Source organism: Neoarius graeffei, chromosome 12 (genome assembly GCF_027579695.1).
Source record: "Neoarius graeffei isolate fNeoGra1 chromosome 12, fNeoGra1.pri, whole genome shotgun sequence".
In the NCBI taxonomy this organism is placed as follows: Eukaryota; Metazoa; Chordata; class Actinopteri; order Siluriformes; family Ariidae; genus Neoarius; species Neoarius graeffei.
The window spans coordinates 10,546,107-10,562,447 of NC_083580.1; the positions used below are offsets into that span (position 1 = coordinate 10,546,107).

A 16,341-nucleotide genomic window follows, 5' to 3' on the forward strand; every position below is an offset into this window, starting at 1 on the left:
CTTATATCAGAATGCAAGCAATCGAAGGAATAGGACATTCATTATGAATGTTGACTTCAACAAATAATTAACCTTGAAACAAGTAAGTAAAGAGCAGTGTCTCTCCCCAGGGATTTCAAACAGCATTCTGGTAAACTGTCATTTTGAAATGGCATCAAAATCCATGCTATATGTTTCATAAATACATTCAGTTGGTAAACAGGAAGTCGATGTGGGACAGACCTGAGAATGGTATACATGGTATAGAACACCAAGCTGAATCTCAGTACTAAATATCAAGCAGTTATGATTTGTAGTTGCTGAGAAAAGTGCTATGAAAATTTTGTAAATCCATGCTATATGTTTCATAAATACTAGATTAATTTTTTTTTAATCTAGATTAATCTCACTGAAATTTTGAAATTAATCTAGATTAATCTAGATTAAAATGGCTCATTCAGAATATGTGCGCTACCTAAGTAATGACTAAAAGTAAGTCCTTGAGAAGAGGTTTCTTAAGATAGGGGGCGCAGGGGCTCATCTCCTGTTTCCAAAATGCATCACTGACTGCTTGAGAAAGCTGTTATACTTTGATACTTGGTGATGAAAAATCATGTTCAAGAAGATGTACTTGTGTTAAACTGTTTATTCAGTTCACATGAAAATTTCAACTGTAAGCCTTAGCCTACATACAGTAAGAGGGCGTGATGACCTGTTTATTCAGCTAAACATGAATTCTGAACTGTAAGCCTATATACAGTAAGAGGGCTTGATGAACTGTTTACAGTCAGTAGCTTTGTGTTAATCAGTTCAAGCTCTACTTCTCCTTCTCCCACCAGTCACTCAGGCAGACCAGCTTGTTCACATTTTCTGGTGACAAACTAGATCTCCTCTTCTGCACAATCTGGCCTGCTAAAGAAAAAAGTCTCTCTCATGGGACAGTTGTGGCAGGAGTCCCCAAGTATTTACGGGCAATGTGGGCCATCTTACCATAGACAGCAGTGTGCTCCGACCACCACTTCAGTGGATACTGATCTAGACTGGCACTGGGCTCTACCTTGTACCTCTCCACAGTATTGTCTGCTGGTGTTTCTTCATCTGATTCGGAGTCTGATCCCATCAGTAGCAGGGCTGTTTTCTTCTTTGGTGGCGCAGGGTTCTCCTCCCCGAGTGGCTGCAGAGCAGATTCTTCTCCCTTCACCAACTCACATAGCTTTGCCCACACTGCCTCCCTGTCTGCTCTGGCCAAGCACTTGAGGTCCTTAAACCGTGGATCTAGAGCAGTCGCCACCTTTGATGAATACAAAATAAGAATAAAAAATAAAAATTATTGATTGATGAAAATTTCACTTTCCAAATCCAACCTCCATATATCTTCATGAGTCATTCATCTATTCATTGACTGATCTACTGGCTTAACAGTCTAAAATGGTCAAACAATGCAGTTATCTTCTGATAAGTGTGACATACCTTAAAGGGATAGTTCGGGATTTTTGACATGAATCTGTATGACATCCCCATCAATAGTGTCGTGCAAACACACTGACTTACCCCTGACAGCATCCTGTGAGTCCAGTTCTTGTCCAGTTTTGGTCCAGACGAAAGTAGTCCGGCAAGTTTGTTGGGGTCACGAAAGTAAAACGTTTTTCGTCTCAAAACAGTATGTGTTCAAAAGAGTGATATATTTGCATCACAAAACCGTTGCCAAATAAAAAGTCAGACCTTGAAATTGCTTGGCACTATTTTCTCTCCCTTCTTATCACTGCGCGCTGCCTGCTTCATCCAGCTGTGGCTCCAGCTTCAAGGATAAGCTGGAGCCGCATAAGTAGGAGTCCCGGCGGGTGGTTTGTATTCGATTCGTTTATATCCCGACCTTGTCAGCTGTCAGATTTATGTTCATGGACCCGGTAAGCTGGTAAATAATATATATATATTTTTTTCTTTACCAAATTCTAACAGAAAACGAGAGCGCCCGAAAGGGAAAACCGAGCCGAGCCGCCTCACGGCTGTAATGCAAATTGCTTTCCTCCTCAGTATACAAGTGCGCTTCCATGGCAGGGAAAAAGAAACTACCACTGCTGCCTATGTAGTGCCCTATTTATACAAATAGGAGTCATTCAGGATTCAGCCATGTTTTTGCTCCGTGTCATGGCTGAATCCTGAATGACTCCTATTTGTATAAATAGGGCACTACATAGGCAGCAGTGGTAGCTTCTTTTTCCCTGCCATGGAAGCGCACTTGTATACTGAGGAGGAAAGCAATTTGCATTACAGCCGTGAGGCGGCTCGGCTCGGTTTTCCCTTTCGGGCGCTCTCGTTTTCTGTTAGAATTTGGTAAAGAAAAAAATAAATAAATATTATTTACCAGCTTACCGGGTCCATGAACATAAATCTGACAGCTGACAAGGTCGGGATATAAACGAATCGAATACAAACCACCCACCGGGACTCCTACTTATGCGGTTCCAGCTTATCCTTGAAGCTGGAGCCACAGCTGGATGAAGCAGGCAGCGCGCAGTGATAAGAAGGGAGAGAAAATAGTGCCAAGTGATTTCAAGGTCTGACTTTTTATTTGGCAACGGTTTTGTGATGCAAATATATCACTCTTTTGAACACATACTGTTTTGAGACGAAAAACGTTTTACTTTCGTGACCCCAACAAACTTGCCGGACTACTTTCGTCTGGACCAAAACTGGACAAGAACTGGACTCACAGGATGCTGTCAGGGGTAAGTCAGTGTGTTTGCACGACACTATTGATGGGGATGTCATACAGATTCATGTCAAAAATCCCGAACTATCCCTTTAAGCCACTCCAGGTTTAATTTCTCCCTCTGCTGACTGAGGTCCTTGGTGAAGGCAGCCTTGAATCGCACAATATAGGCCGGATCATCATCTGAGATCTTCATCTCGTGCTGGAGGTGGCACAGGGCGGGTATAACCACAGAGCAGGATACATACTTATCCCCACCAAGGAACTCAGTGATGTACCTACAGACAGACAGACACACACACACACACACACACACAGAAAGAAAGAGAGCAATAAATAATTAATGACTGATTCATTTAACTCAGATTACACAGTTTTAAAGTTCTTAATCAGATGATATTTAAGGGAATGTGTTTCTTAAATACAAAGTGACATTTAAAAGAATTTGTATGCCAATTCATGATAATGCTATCTTTGTAGACAATACCTGCATGGCTCCAGCAGTTTCTCTAGCTTCGCCAACTTCTCATATTCGGCACATGTTGGGAGGGCCAGATGGTGCTGCTGTTGAGACAGCATTGTGTGCAGTGCGTCTCTGTTGCGCCTCACGCGCTTGATCATCTCGAGGGTAGAATTCCACCGTGTTGGAACATCTTGCACGAGTGGCTCCTGAACTTGCCCAAGGGAAGCTTGCTGGACTTTCAGCTCGTCTGAGTTGGCCGGACTGTGTTTGAAATGTCCGACCATTTTACGGCACTTGGCAAGTGCCGCATCAAAACCCCCTTCTCGAAGTGACATTACGATAGCTCTCTGTACAACATGGGCAACACACGGGAAATGCTCGAATGGCAGTATCCTCCCTGCTGCCACCAAATTAGGAGCGCTGTCTGTTCCAATAGTGCAGATTTTGTCAGCTATCCCCCACTGATTAGCGACGTCGAGAAACTGCCTAGCACATGCTTCTGCAAAGTGACGCTCCTCTGTTTTCATCACACCTAACAAAGTACAGGTAGATCAGAATAAGTACATTACTAGTAGTAAACAATTAGCAATCATCAAGAAGCAAACATAATGTGTTGGTAATTCGTGATGTCGTGGTAATTACATGCTAAGTAATTTTAAATTGTGTAATTTAAAATGACATAATGTAGCCTACCTAAAGCGAAGGAGTGAAATTCCCAGCTAGCATCGATGAGGTGCACAGTAACGCCGAGGTAGTTATCATTGTTGACAGATGTCCAATGGTCTCCGGTCAGTGCTACACACCTCGCCTCTACCATCTTCTCATCCTTTGCAGCTTTCTCTGCGGTGTACTGGTCATGCGGTGTAATGGTCCTAATGATAGTTCGCCTCGCAGGTAGTTTGTAAGATGGGTTACCTGTGGCCGCCTGGAGAACAAGCTCTAGCCCATCATCCTCAACCACGCTGATGGGCCGGCAGCTAGTGGCAATCCACTGAGCGAGAAGATTAGTTAGCTTGTCTGATAGAGCTGCGCTGACGGGCTTGCCTCGGTTGCACTCAAACAAAGTAGTTTGACGGTGACTCTTCCCCGGCGTTTCAGTGCTTGACCCGGCATCAGCAGCATTAGCTAAGGGATGCTTTGCGTTTAGGTGGTACTTGAGACTGGTAGAACTCCTACAGTAAACTAATTCCGCATTGCATAAGGTGCAAACAACCTTAGTCTTGTCGATGTCTCCATTGGGAAGCTTCTTAAAAATGAATTTTCCCTGAAGCAAACCCGGTGGCTTCGTAGCTGCATCCATGTTAGCATGTCACGTTCGTTGTGGTAGTTCAGGTAATTCACTGTAGCATACAGGTTCGAAAACTCATTCGCACCCCCTACAGTGCAATTCGGCTAGGTATACATCCGCGCTAAAATATCAAGGTGAAAGTCATCATAGTTTGCTTAGTATAGACCCAGCTCCCAGCCCAACTTTGAGAATAGATTAACGGCAATATTTTTTATATCGCCCGATAAGAGTCTGACATTATCGCAGCACGTTAACGCCGATAATAGCCCACCACTAATAAATACATTCAGTTGGTAAACAGGAAGTTGATGTGCGACAGACCTGAAAATGGTATACACGGTATAGAACCCCAAGCTGAAGTTTGGTACCAAGTGGCTATAATTTGTGGTTGCTGAGATAAAGGGTGTTTCAGACGGATGGAAATATGGAAATACTGACAGACAGACGAACAGAGGTAAACCAGTATCCCCCCCCCCCCCGGAACAGAGGTATAATAACTATGAAGGCAACAATAAATTCAGATACCATGTGAAAAACAAAACAACAATAATTTCAGAGATGCGGGTGGGACGGTCATGTAGTGGTTAGCACTGTTGCCTTATAGCAAGAAGGTTCTGGGTTCGAGCCCAGTGGCTGAGGGGGGCCTTTCTGTGTGGAGTTTGCAGGTTCTCCCCGTGTCTGCATGGGTTTCCTCCCCCACAGTCCAAAGACATGCAGGTTAGGCTAATTGGTGGCTCTAATTGACCGTAGGTGTGAATGTGAGTGTGAATGGTTGTGTCTCAGCCCTGAGATGATCTGGTGACTTGTCCAGAGTGTACCCCACCTCTCGCATATAGACCCTTTTCAGTCACGTGACCTTCGTAAACGCGACCACCATTTTGGACATGTAGTGGACTTCGGCTCGAATCAGTTTGAATGCGAGGAAGGCGACAAACGAAAAACATAAAAGAAAAAGGAGCGAGATGCAGAAAACACCTTCACTATCCAGCGACGTAAGGCATTTACAGGGCGAGCAGAGGGAGAGGTATTTGCAAAAATTGAGGTTAGCAGGCTTAGAGAACAACGTTTACCTGCTTCCACCAGGACTGTTCACTGACGTACGCTCCGGCTTGCTCCCCCTCAAATTAAGCAGCGCGCTCCGGCTTGCTCCTCCTCAAATTAAGCAGCGCACTCCGGCTTCCGGAGCGCGCTGCTTAATTTGAGGGGGAGCAAGCCGGAGCGCACTCCAGAACCTTGGCCGGAGCACTCCGGGAGCAAGCCGGAGCGCACTGCTTAATTTGAGGGGGAGCAAGCCGGCGCGTGCTCCGGAACCTCGGACGTTGGCTCCGGCAGCTATTTACACTGGATCCGGTGTAAATAGCTGCAGGATCATAATTACAGTAAACTAGTAAATACAGTAAAGGAAAAACTTGAGACTGAAAGGTTTTAACAGTCATCCAAATGACTGAACATAAACATTGCTACAGTAACATACTAGCTACTATGTTGTTGACATTAGCTAGTCAACAATAGCTACTACAGAAGAACAAAGAGGTTACAATGGGTTATTTTAACCTATTTGGTTACACACTCGCTGCCACAGAATGTTAACAGCAATGTAATGCCTTTTCTGGCTAATTTTATTCGTCTTACCTCCAACAAAGTGGTCACTGCACAAGCGTTGGTATGCCGAGGGCTGCCAAACTTTCCTGTTAATGGTCGCTATCCATCTTCTCCGTTGGGATCCGATAAAATGATAAACCTTGCCTTGTTTGTTGATGGTTACTACATCCAGGTGCACAACAATATAGTGGCATGATGGAAGTCTTGCTGAAAGTAAAAACTTTCTTTGCTGCCGTTCCTCAATGTTGGCTGTGGTAAACTACTTGTAGTACATGTCCAAAATGGCAGCCGCATTTGTCGTGACGTCACGTGAAAAGGGTCCATAGTCAGCTGGGATAAGCTCCAGCTTGCCTGTGACCCTGAACAGGATAAGCGGTTACAGATAATGGATGGATGGAATTTCGGAGACGCAACTCTCAATTAAAAGCAACAGCAAAAACAAAAACGGAAAGGCAAAAAATAAAAACACAATAAATTCAAACATTCAACAGCAAAACCAAAATCAACACCAACTCAGAAAACATAAACCCAAAAGCACAAAGATAAATAAATCTCATCTCATCTCATTATCTCTAGCCGCTTTATCCTTCTACAGGGTCGCAGGCAAGCTGGAGCCTATCCCAGCTGACTACGGGCGAAAGGCGGGGTACACCCTGGACAAGTCGCCAGGTCATCACAGGGCTGACACATAGACACAGACAACCATTCACACTCACATTCACACCTACGCTCAATTTAGAGTCACCAGTTAACCTAACCTGCATGTCTTTGGACTGTGGGGGAAACCGGAGCACCCGGAGGAAACCCACGCGGACACGGGGAGAACATGCAAACTCCACACAGAAAGGCCCTCGCCGGCCCCGGGGCTCGAACCCAGGACCTTCTTGCTGTGAGGCGACAGCGCTAACCACTACACCACCGTGCCGCCCGATAAATAAATAAATAAATAAATAAAAGAAGTAAACCCAAAAAACATGACAGCAAATTTGGAAATATAGCAGCAAAACCAATAACTCAAAGCTAAAGACACTTTTTATCTAATGTGAACCCAAAATGAGGGCAGACTTGTGGCATACAAACTTCATCAGCCATCATCATCTGTCAAAGCTTCAATATTTGAGTATAAATAAACATTAGATTTTTGTTTGAACCTTCCCAAATTATACAGCATCCTCTCGAAATTACCAATCATTCGAACATTAACTACAGGACACAGAAGTAAAGAGCTTTTAGCTGTCTTTTCTTTTTTTGGAATTCAAAATGATAGATCTCAGGATCTTTTCACTGCGGTAAAAATTACTGAAAGGCCTCTTTGCTTTCTGAAAAGGGAAACGATGCTTTAAACGAGAAGTGCCTCCTTTTTTCAACATATCAACGAGGAAAAATGATGGGGCTGTAATTACACTCCTTTACAATGGCTGATAATTGACAGCAGAGGAGTGGGGGAGAACGAGTGACAGTTGCTTTGAATTCAATGTGAACGATCTTGTGGCAAAGAAAAGCGACAGTAAAAATTTTAAGAAGCATTTCCCATCCTCCATTTCCCCATAAAACTCGAATCTAAGGTGGTAAACTTAGATGCTATGCTTTAATTGCATATATAAACGATCATTGCAAAACTATAATCCTGATAAATAAATCATAGTATGTGTATATCTCTGCCCTTTCCAATGTACTCTCACCATTATAGCCAAATTAAACCTTTAATGTCAGAAACCTTAAAGTGCATATCACGGGTAAATGCAGGAGCAAGATCAATGTACAGTAATTCTCCTATTTTATATTAAACTTTGGTCAAATATCTGTCACATTTTGCATTTTGTGCAATTTTTTTACCTTGCGCAATACCAGAAAAATTCACTTGAAATCAAGCCATTTGAGGCAAATTGGTCCGCCTCTGAAAAAACTTGGCATTTGGATTTCCCAGGAAACACTGATTTTCATGACGTCATGCATGGGACGCCTCCCTCTGAATCCTACGTCAGCGTTGGTTTGTTTATGAGAAAATGACCTGGTGGTTTTCTGCAAATTTCTTCAACGTTATCACGTAATTATTAAAATGGTTAACAGATGTATCATAGGAGGGTGTAGCAACACCAATCTTGATGGGATTAGTACTCATCGTTTCCCCACATTGCGCTCAGGTGACAATTCCATATTAGTTAGCTGCTAAACTTGGTCTACATAGGCTGTGCACTGAAACTGTGCAAGCTCTTGCAGCCTGCTGGCGCTTCCGCAGGTGACGTCAAGAATCTGGCTCCAGACTCCTTTGGGATTTTTCCAGACGTGTGTTGTTATTGTATTTTTTTTTCTGCTGTAGACAGATGGCCTTGTGCAAAATTACCCTTCTGGATGAGTGTGTAAAGGGGCATTCTTTCATATAACCCCCCCCCAAATATTCCCCCAGGATATGCACTTTAAGGTTGTTGGCTACAGAGAGGAATGAATAGGACTGTAAAACTTAGGCACATAAGTATTTTCGCTGTTTAGGCAGTACGACTAGAAATCAAAGAGCAGTGGATCATTTGTAAAGAAAAATAACATTAGTGATGATCAGCAAGCATGTCCAATGTTCTTGCTTTAGCACTGCATCAGAGTCATGAGATCAAGTGCATACAAGATGTACAAACACCAATTTGAATGTACATCCTTAATTTGGGGGTAGATTCAAGTAGGAGATAAAACATGACAGGATGTGATATTATAGGAAGGACAACCAGTGAACCAGCAACAGGGTCATGAGTGTCGAAGGCTCACTGATTCGCCTGGGGCATGAAGGCTACCCCATATGGTCCAATTCCACAGAAGAGCTACTGCAGCACAAACTGCTGAAAAAGTTAATGCTGGCTAAAACAGAAAGGTATCAGAATTACCTTTTTCAGCAGTTTGTGCTACAGGAGCTCTTCTGTGGGATTGGACCATATGGGGTTGCCTTCATGCCTCAGGCGAATCAATGAGCCTTCGACACCCATGACCCTGTTGCCAGTTCACCGGTTGTCCTTTGGATCCTTGGGCCACTTTTGGTAGGTACTAACCACTGTATACTGGGAACACCCCACAAGATGTGCCATTTTGGAGATGCTCAGACCCAGTCATCTAGCCATCACAATCTTGTCAAAGTCACTCAGATCCTTATACTTACCCATTTTTCCTGTTTCCAACATATCAATTTCAAGAACTGACTGGTCCCTTGCTGACTAATATATCCGACCCCTTGACAGGTGCCACCGTAATGAGATAACCAATGTTTACCACTTACCAGAGGGGAACCGTCAGGACCTTCTAGGCCTTCAGAGAAGGCCCAAACATATCAGCATTTCAAATGTTATATTTAATTTCTTTCATTCTTTAATTGCTTTCATTCTTTCATTATAATCATCTCATCTCATCTCATCTCATCTCATTTCATTATCTGTAGCCGCTTTATCCTGTTCTACAGGGTCGCAGGCAAGCTGGAGCCTATCCCAGCTGACTACGGGCGAAAGGCGGGGTACACCCTGGACAAGTCGCCAGGTCATCACAGGGCTGACACATAGACACAGACACCCATTCACACTCACACCTACAGTCAATTTAGTCACCAGTTAACCTAACCTGCATGTCTTTGGACTGTGGGGGAAACCGGAGCACCCGGAGGAAACCCATGCGGACACGGGGAGAACATGTAAACTCCACACAGAAAGGCCCTCGCCGGCCACGGGGCTCGAACCCAGGCCTTCTTGCTGTGAGGTGACAGCGCTAACCACTACACCACCGTGCCGCCCTCATTATAATCATTATCCTCTAATTCTAATCTGGCCTCAATTTCTATCAAATTTGTTTCAGAAATGAAAGAGTTACTGTCCTGAAAACATTAAAGTTATCCAATGAGATTTTTTGTTTGATTGTTTGTTGTCTCTAGGCTGAGAAGAGTTTTGAGCTGCTCACTCATTGGCTAGGACTTCATTGCCAGGACAGAAGGCCATGGCAGTGTATGTGTATATAGGAAGTGACCGATGAATTAACCAATCAGATTTTGATTTATAGTGGGAGGGACCAAAAATTTATCACCCTAGCACTTCTCAAAGGCCAGCGCTAGCTTAACCGCAAGTCAGCACTGTTAGTGTGACAATGAAGTCACCTTCTAGCCAGTGTAGCATTCATTAATAGCGTTAGCGAATGCTAAGAAAATGGTCAAGCCAGTGCTATCAAGAGCAAGTAGCACAGGCTAACAACTGAGAAACTAAGGCCCTGTCCACACGGCAACGGATTCAGGTGAATCTGATAAAATTGTTTAGCGTTTCGGCCTGGCGTCCACACGGCACCGGCGTTTTGGGTGCCCCAAAACGAAATCTTTTGAGAACGGGTTTCAGAGTGGAAAAATCTGGCAACGGCGCCGTTGCGAAGTCGTCTGGATAAGTAGAACGGATTTGTTTATGATGACATCACAACCACATGACTGTGAGTGCTTGGGTAGAAGTGTAACGAACTCGATGCGAGTTGTCAACAAATCCTATAACTTGGTTCATGAAACACGCTTACAAAATATTTTCACTGTGAATGTTTATTGTGTAATGGTGCAAAGTGAGAGAGAGAGAGAGAGAGAGAGAGAATAGCCCTTAGGGCAGAGTCTTTAGTCCAAACACTGAGGAAGCAGTATAACCAAACCGCACACCGTGCGCGTTCCAAAAACAAAAACAATCCCGCCAGCAAAAATAGGGAAAAAAAAAGGAGCGATCTCACCTCTTCAGATGTTGGTTTAAGTCCAACAATACATTCCTCAAAAAGGGTGTAGAAGAACAAAGTAATCCATCAACGTGTAGCATTCAATTTATTCCAGACCATTAAAGAATTCTGGAGGATCTCAGAATGTTGGCGTACCGGCTTCCATCTACCCCCGATCATTCCTCTTTCCGCGTCTCCATTCAAAAAACGAGCACGTGATTTAAAGGGACTATATCCATAGGATGGGGAGTGAGAAGGTGTGTGCGTGTGATAGTGACAGGGAAGAACCTAGGCTCATGCTCGCCCTGAATTTCTCTTAAAGTGAAGGCAGAAGAACGTTCAGCGCCTGGCCAGGCTTTCTATGTATTAATTTACATAGATGTTTTAATATGAAATATAAATAAGTGTCTTAGACAATAGATACTATTTTACGCTACTGATTAATAATCAAAACTTTATGTGGCTGATGCTACAGAAGGTTTATGCGCATGCGTCTACTTCTTCTATTGTTCTGGTGTCTCCGATGGGACCGTCTTACAGTGCACGTAGAGGTGTGGCATGTGTATTGCATCGTTTTCAGCAAGCATTGCGTTGCCATATGTACCTGATATTTTACTGATCTGTTGCCCATGTGGACGCAATATTTTAAAAAAAAATCTCGTTGCCGTTGTCGTGTGGATGTAGCCTAAGATTTCTGTCACCAGACTCTTCTTCCGCGCACACTCACTCCAGTATTTTTCACTCAGACTTAAGTATTCATTTCTCTCTATAATTTACTTCGTTACTTTTAAAATCAACTTCGACAACTACACACAACAGAGCTACCGGTACCTGGCACCCTGCTGCTAATCCCTTGCAAAATCCTTTGCCCTGTTGCTTTTTTGGTGTCTGGCTAAGTTTTGGCTGAGCTCAAGACCCAGCTCTAATAGTAACAGTTCGCCACTGCACTTTGCCCGTCAGTGTTTTTAATTTTATGGCTGATCTGTGTAAATATAAAGATGTGTAAGATCCCATGGTCTATTTTAACATACTGTAAATCATGAGCTAAAATTAATTGCTTATCAATGTTCTCACTAAATATACATCTGAAAAAAAAAAGTGCCCCAAAAGTGATTTTACACAGTGCTTAATTTCCAACTTCCATTGTTCTTTTGGTTAAATTTCCACAAATTTAATACATGCCCTCCAGATGTACTCATTTGCACAAGTAATCGTTGTTCCCAAAATTACTTAAGTTTACTGAAAAATTCATTGGTTCACATAGAACATTATACTTTATTTTGCACTTTTTCATCGAAAGATATTGCATATCCATTTCATTCATTCAAAAGATGAAAAAACAGAAACATGGCTTGTACAAATTGACCGTAAATTAGCTTTCACATTTTTATTGGTGCCTTCAGACATGCACCTTATTAAATCAGGCACTGAACAGTTATGTAACCATTCTGAATCCAGTGTTCCCGTTTTTGTTTCCCAAGACCATGTGTTGTCTAAATGTATGATCATGATCATTTATGATGCGCTATCTTGGAAAAATAACTCTGAAATACGATAATCATTCTTGATGCTATGAAACATTTCAGCAGTGTGACATTATGAAAGCGTATGGTACCTTGTCAATTTTCATACGATTGCTGTCATCGAAGATGAGTTCTAAAACGGCTGTCCCTGGTTTTTTCAAAGACAATGAAAAAAGTTTCTTTTTGTCTTTAAGTACCATTCAAAGAAAAGTGACACCAATAGTGTAATCATATCACTTCAGAACAGTTTGATGATTATCATAGCGAAGACAAAAAAAGGCTCTTTTCCCAAAAGGGTATAATTTTAGATTTCTTTTTTTTTTCCCCAAGCCCCTATCTAATGGTGTGTTCTTGCCATATTTGCATTGGGGCCCTTAAAGGGCCACTTGACAAGATAATTCTAGATGTAGAGAAGCACTAGGCCCTGTCAGGATGTAAGAACGCGGATTACAGTGATTTCCTTAAGCAGGATGCACTTTGCTTCGCTGCAGAAGAGCACAGCTGCTGTTCGTGGTATGAAGATGGGAAACAAAAGCTTGAGGGACAAAGAGGAAGAATACTGGGAGATGGAGCACAAAAGAAGGGCTGAGTCCATGTTCCTACAGTTCCTTGCGTCACAGAAACCGCTTGTCTGAAAACAGCCACCCATGCAGCCCACTCTATAATCCACCTCCGCACCCACGGCTCATGGTTTCAGGCCTGAATGCATCATTACAGTCAATAAATCGAGACGCCTCCATCGCGCAAACTACAGGATGCCATGTACATGAGTGAGAACGAAAGTCAAGCTGTTTGCAAAGTCTTATGTTAGTTGACTCTATAGAGGAAGAAATTGAACATTTATTCCAAAGATTTGTTGCATTTCCTTGGTCCATTGCTACACTGGTCTTTTAGCCAAAAATAAAAAATCTCAGTTTCCAAAAAATCAGGATCAGATGCTACTTACTGAAGTTTAAAGTTTGTTGAAGAAAACCTCACCTACGATGGAATGTCGTGACATTTTCCCAAACAGATAAAAACAAGATGGAATTAATGGATTAGCAAGGCTAAGCCACCCCCCTCTAGAAAGGGAAAAAAAAAACAAATAAGGGTTATGTTTTGGCATCCACATTGTCTTATTTTCCATTAACAAATTTGGCTAAGCCCTTCAATGAACTGCCGTATTCCTGTCTCTTTTCCAGTGTTCCCTTGATGGAATCCAGGTCCACCACAAGCCTGACTGGGATAAACATGAAAGCATGTGAGAGACTTTTGTGGCACCAAAATACCACCACCAATGGTCATAAATAAAAACAGACAGATTAGTATGAAGTAGAGGCTGGTCCTGATTTCTTTCTAGCCCAGTATACACTCACCAGCCATTTTAATAAGAACTTGTTCTTGATTCTAACGCTACGTTCACACTGCAAGGCTTAATGCTCAATTCCGATTTTTTTGTGAAATCCGATTTTTTTGTGAGGTCGTTCACATTAACAAATATATGCGACTTGTATGTGATCCTCAGTATGAACGAAAAGCGACCTAAAAGTGTTCCGCATGCGCATTGCAGGATACGACGACGTCACACACAGTGAGCATGGCCAGTGTTTACGGAAATAAAACCGCCCGGTTGCAGTATGACCCATCCAATCTAGCTTGAATAGCTGTATCCCCCCAAATGGAAATCAGCTCCCTAAGCTCTGCGTCCTTCCATTGAGAAGATTCAGAGCCTTCACAGCCCGAAGCGTCCCTCGCATTGATGTCATGCGCAGGGGTGCAGATACGTTTTTTGAACTGGGGGGGACAAAGCTGCCAGCAAACCAACCCCAACCCCGATATGCCTGTCAAACTTGTTATGGGTTACCATAGCAACCAAGCTCGAGCTCGCAACCTGTGCAGTCTGCGCAACTCAACCAACCGAATATCAGTCTTTGTTTTGTTTTATGTGAGTTGTTGCAACTATGTATACACTGCCGTGCACCTCAAAAAACCGAATGGTAATTAGTCTTTTGATTTTTCCGTGAGGTTTGCCTTATGCAAAGAAAGACAGCATAGACGTTTTTTCCTCTCTATAAGTGGGGGGGACCAAACGAAGTGAATTTAAATCTGGGTGGAACGAATCCCACCCGTCCCACCCTCTATCTGCGCCCGTGATTATGCGCCATGTTGTAACTTTTTTTGAGAGACCCGCCGCCTACTTCAGCGCAGAAAAGTGACGTTTGTGGCTTGTTGATGACGTGTAAGTCAGATGAATGCGACCTGGCAGTTCAGACTGAAGTCGCATATGAAAAGAGCGGATAGGAATCGGAATTAGGACCACATATCCAAACGGCCTGGGTCGGATTTGAAAAAATCGGATCTGTGTGGTTCATATTGTCAATAAAAGATCGGATACAGGTCACATATGGGTGAAAAGATCGGATTTGAGTCACTTCAGCCTGCAGTGTGAACGTGGCTGCAGGAGAGGAACCCGATGTGGTCTTCTACTGTTGCATGCCGAGATGCTTTTCTGCTCAACATGGTCGTAAAGAGTTGCTATATCCTTCCTGGCAAAAAAGCTCAAACCAATCTGGCCATTTTTCTCTGACCTCTTATCAACAAGACGTTTCAACCCACAGAACTGTCAGTCACTCAATGTTTTTTGTTTTTCACGCCATTCTGTGTAAACTCTAGTGACTGTTGTGTGTGAAAACCCCAGGAGATCAGCAGTTTCTGAAATACTCAAACCAGTCCATCTGGCTCAAACCAACACCCATGCCACAGTGAAAGTCACACTCTGAGATCACAATTTTTCCCATTAGGACAATTGAACATTGTGAACATTAACTGATTGTTAACTGATCTTGATTTGTATCTGCATGGTTTGATGCATTGTGCTGCTGTCAAGGAATTGGCTGATTAGATAACTGCATAAAACAACAGGTGTATGGGTGTTCCTAATGTCCGACCCAGAAAACTTTGCTATAGTACTATCATATGATGTCCAAGTAACATGGTAGATGTGCTGATTAGAATAATATTACTAAATTCACTCCTTGAGGAGTTTCAGAACTTTCATTTAGCTAACATTGACAAAAAGCTACTTATGGCAAAGTGCAAATCATTCTGACATCCCATTTGGAAAGTAATAAAAGATGGGAAATTAAGTTGTTAGCTCTTTGAACGATCATTATAAGCCTATTCAGCAATAAAATTAATGCAATTCTTTCACCTCCACTTCACAGCTCGACAGGATCCCCAAATCAATCCCGAGCTTGGGTTACAATTTTTGTGTGGAATATGCTCTTCTAGTTATCCGGCTTCCTCCCAATTCCCAAAAGTATGCTAGTAGATGGTCCGGTGAATCTAAATTGACCCTTGGTGTGAGTGTCTCTGTATGGTGCCCTGGGATGGACAGGTGTCCCAGCCAGGGTGTATTACTGACTCACACACATTATTCAGAGAATAGGCCCTAGACCTTGACACTTTTTCAACACCCATACAAACTGACCATCTATCAGCACGTTCTTGATGACTTCTGTAATTCAGAAATTGCAAACCATTCAAGTCTGGGCTGAAAAATCCAAAGTTTGAGGTCTGCCCTGTGGCCATTTTAAATCTTTAGCCACTATTTATTTTTGTTTGTTTGTTTTGTATTCGATGTAGAATGACTGATCAGTACATAAGCCTATATTTCAGAATGAGAGGTCAGGACAAGCAGGACACAATAGAATATGTGCCATTCCCCAAATGACAACAAGGGCTTCCATCTTTCCTGTACAAAATAATTTGGGTTGAATAAATCAATTTTGGTCAAAATTAGACCCAAATTTAGTGGAATCCCTGTTCTTTAACCAAAATTTGCACAAAATTAAGCCATAACCAAATTTTGACATGTGTCCCAAAGCCATATTTTGGTTTACAACCTTGCTCAGTTGACCGAATTTTGCTCTATACTCTCAGGAATGAAAAGCAATCCCCTGACCAAATTTTGGTCAAGAGAATTCCCCAGTCTGAGGTGAAAGTCCAGAGTTGGAGGATGCTTAAGCTGGAAAAATTTCTAAGTGCAACCACATGAGAAAATGAGAATATTTTTAAACCAAAATCAAGC

General features: G+C 42.7%; 1 protein-coding gene across 1 annotated transcript; it reads right to left on the reverse strand.

The window, feature by feature from the left end:
* Positions 1-910: 910 nt before the first annotated feature.
* On the reverse strand, positions 911-4,455 carry LOC132895775 (E3 SUMO-protein ligase ZBED1-like). The gene is made up of 4 exons (XM_060936609.1): positions 3,849-4,455; positions 3,180-3,687; positions 2,778-2,970; positions 911-1,270 (listed from the first exon to the last, which is right to left on the reverse strand). Exons 1-4 carry the CDS (start codon positions 4,453-4,455, stop codon positions 911-913), a joined length of 1,668 nt encoding a protein of 555 aa, XP_060792592.1.
* Positions 4,456-16,341: the final 11,886 nt, after the last annotated feature.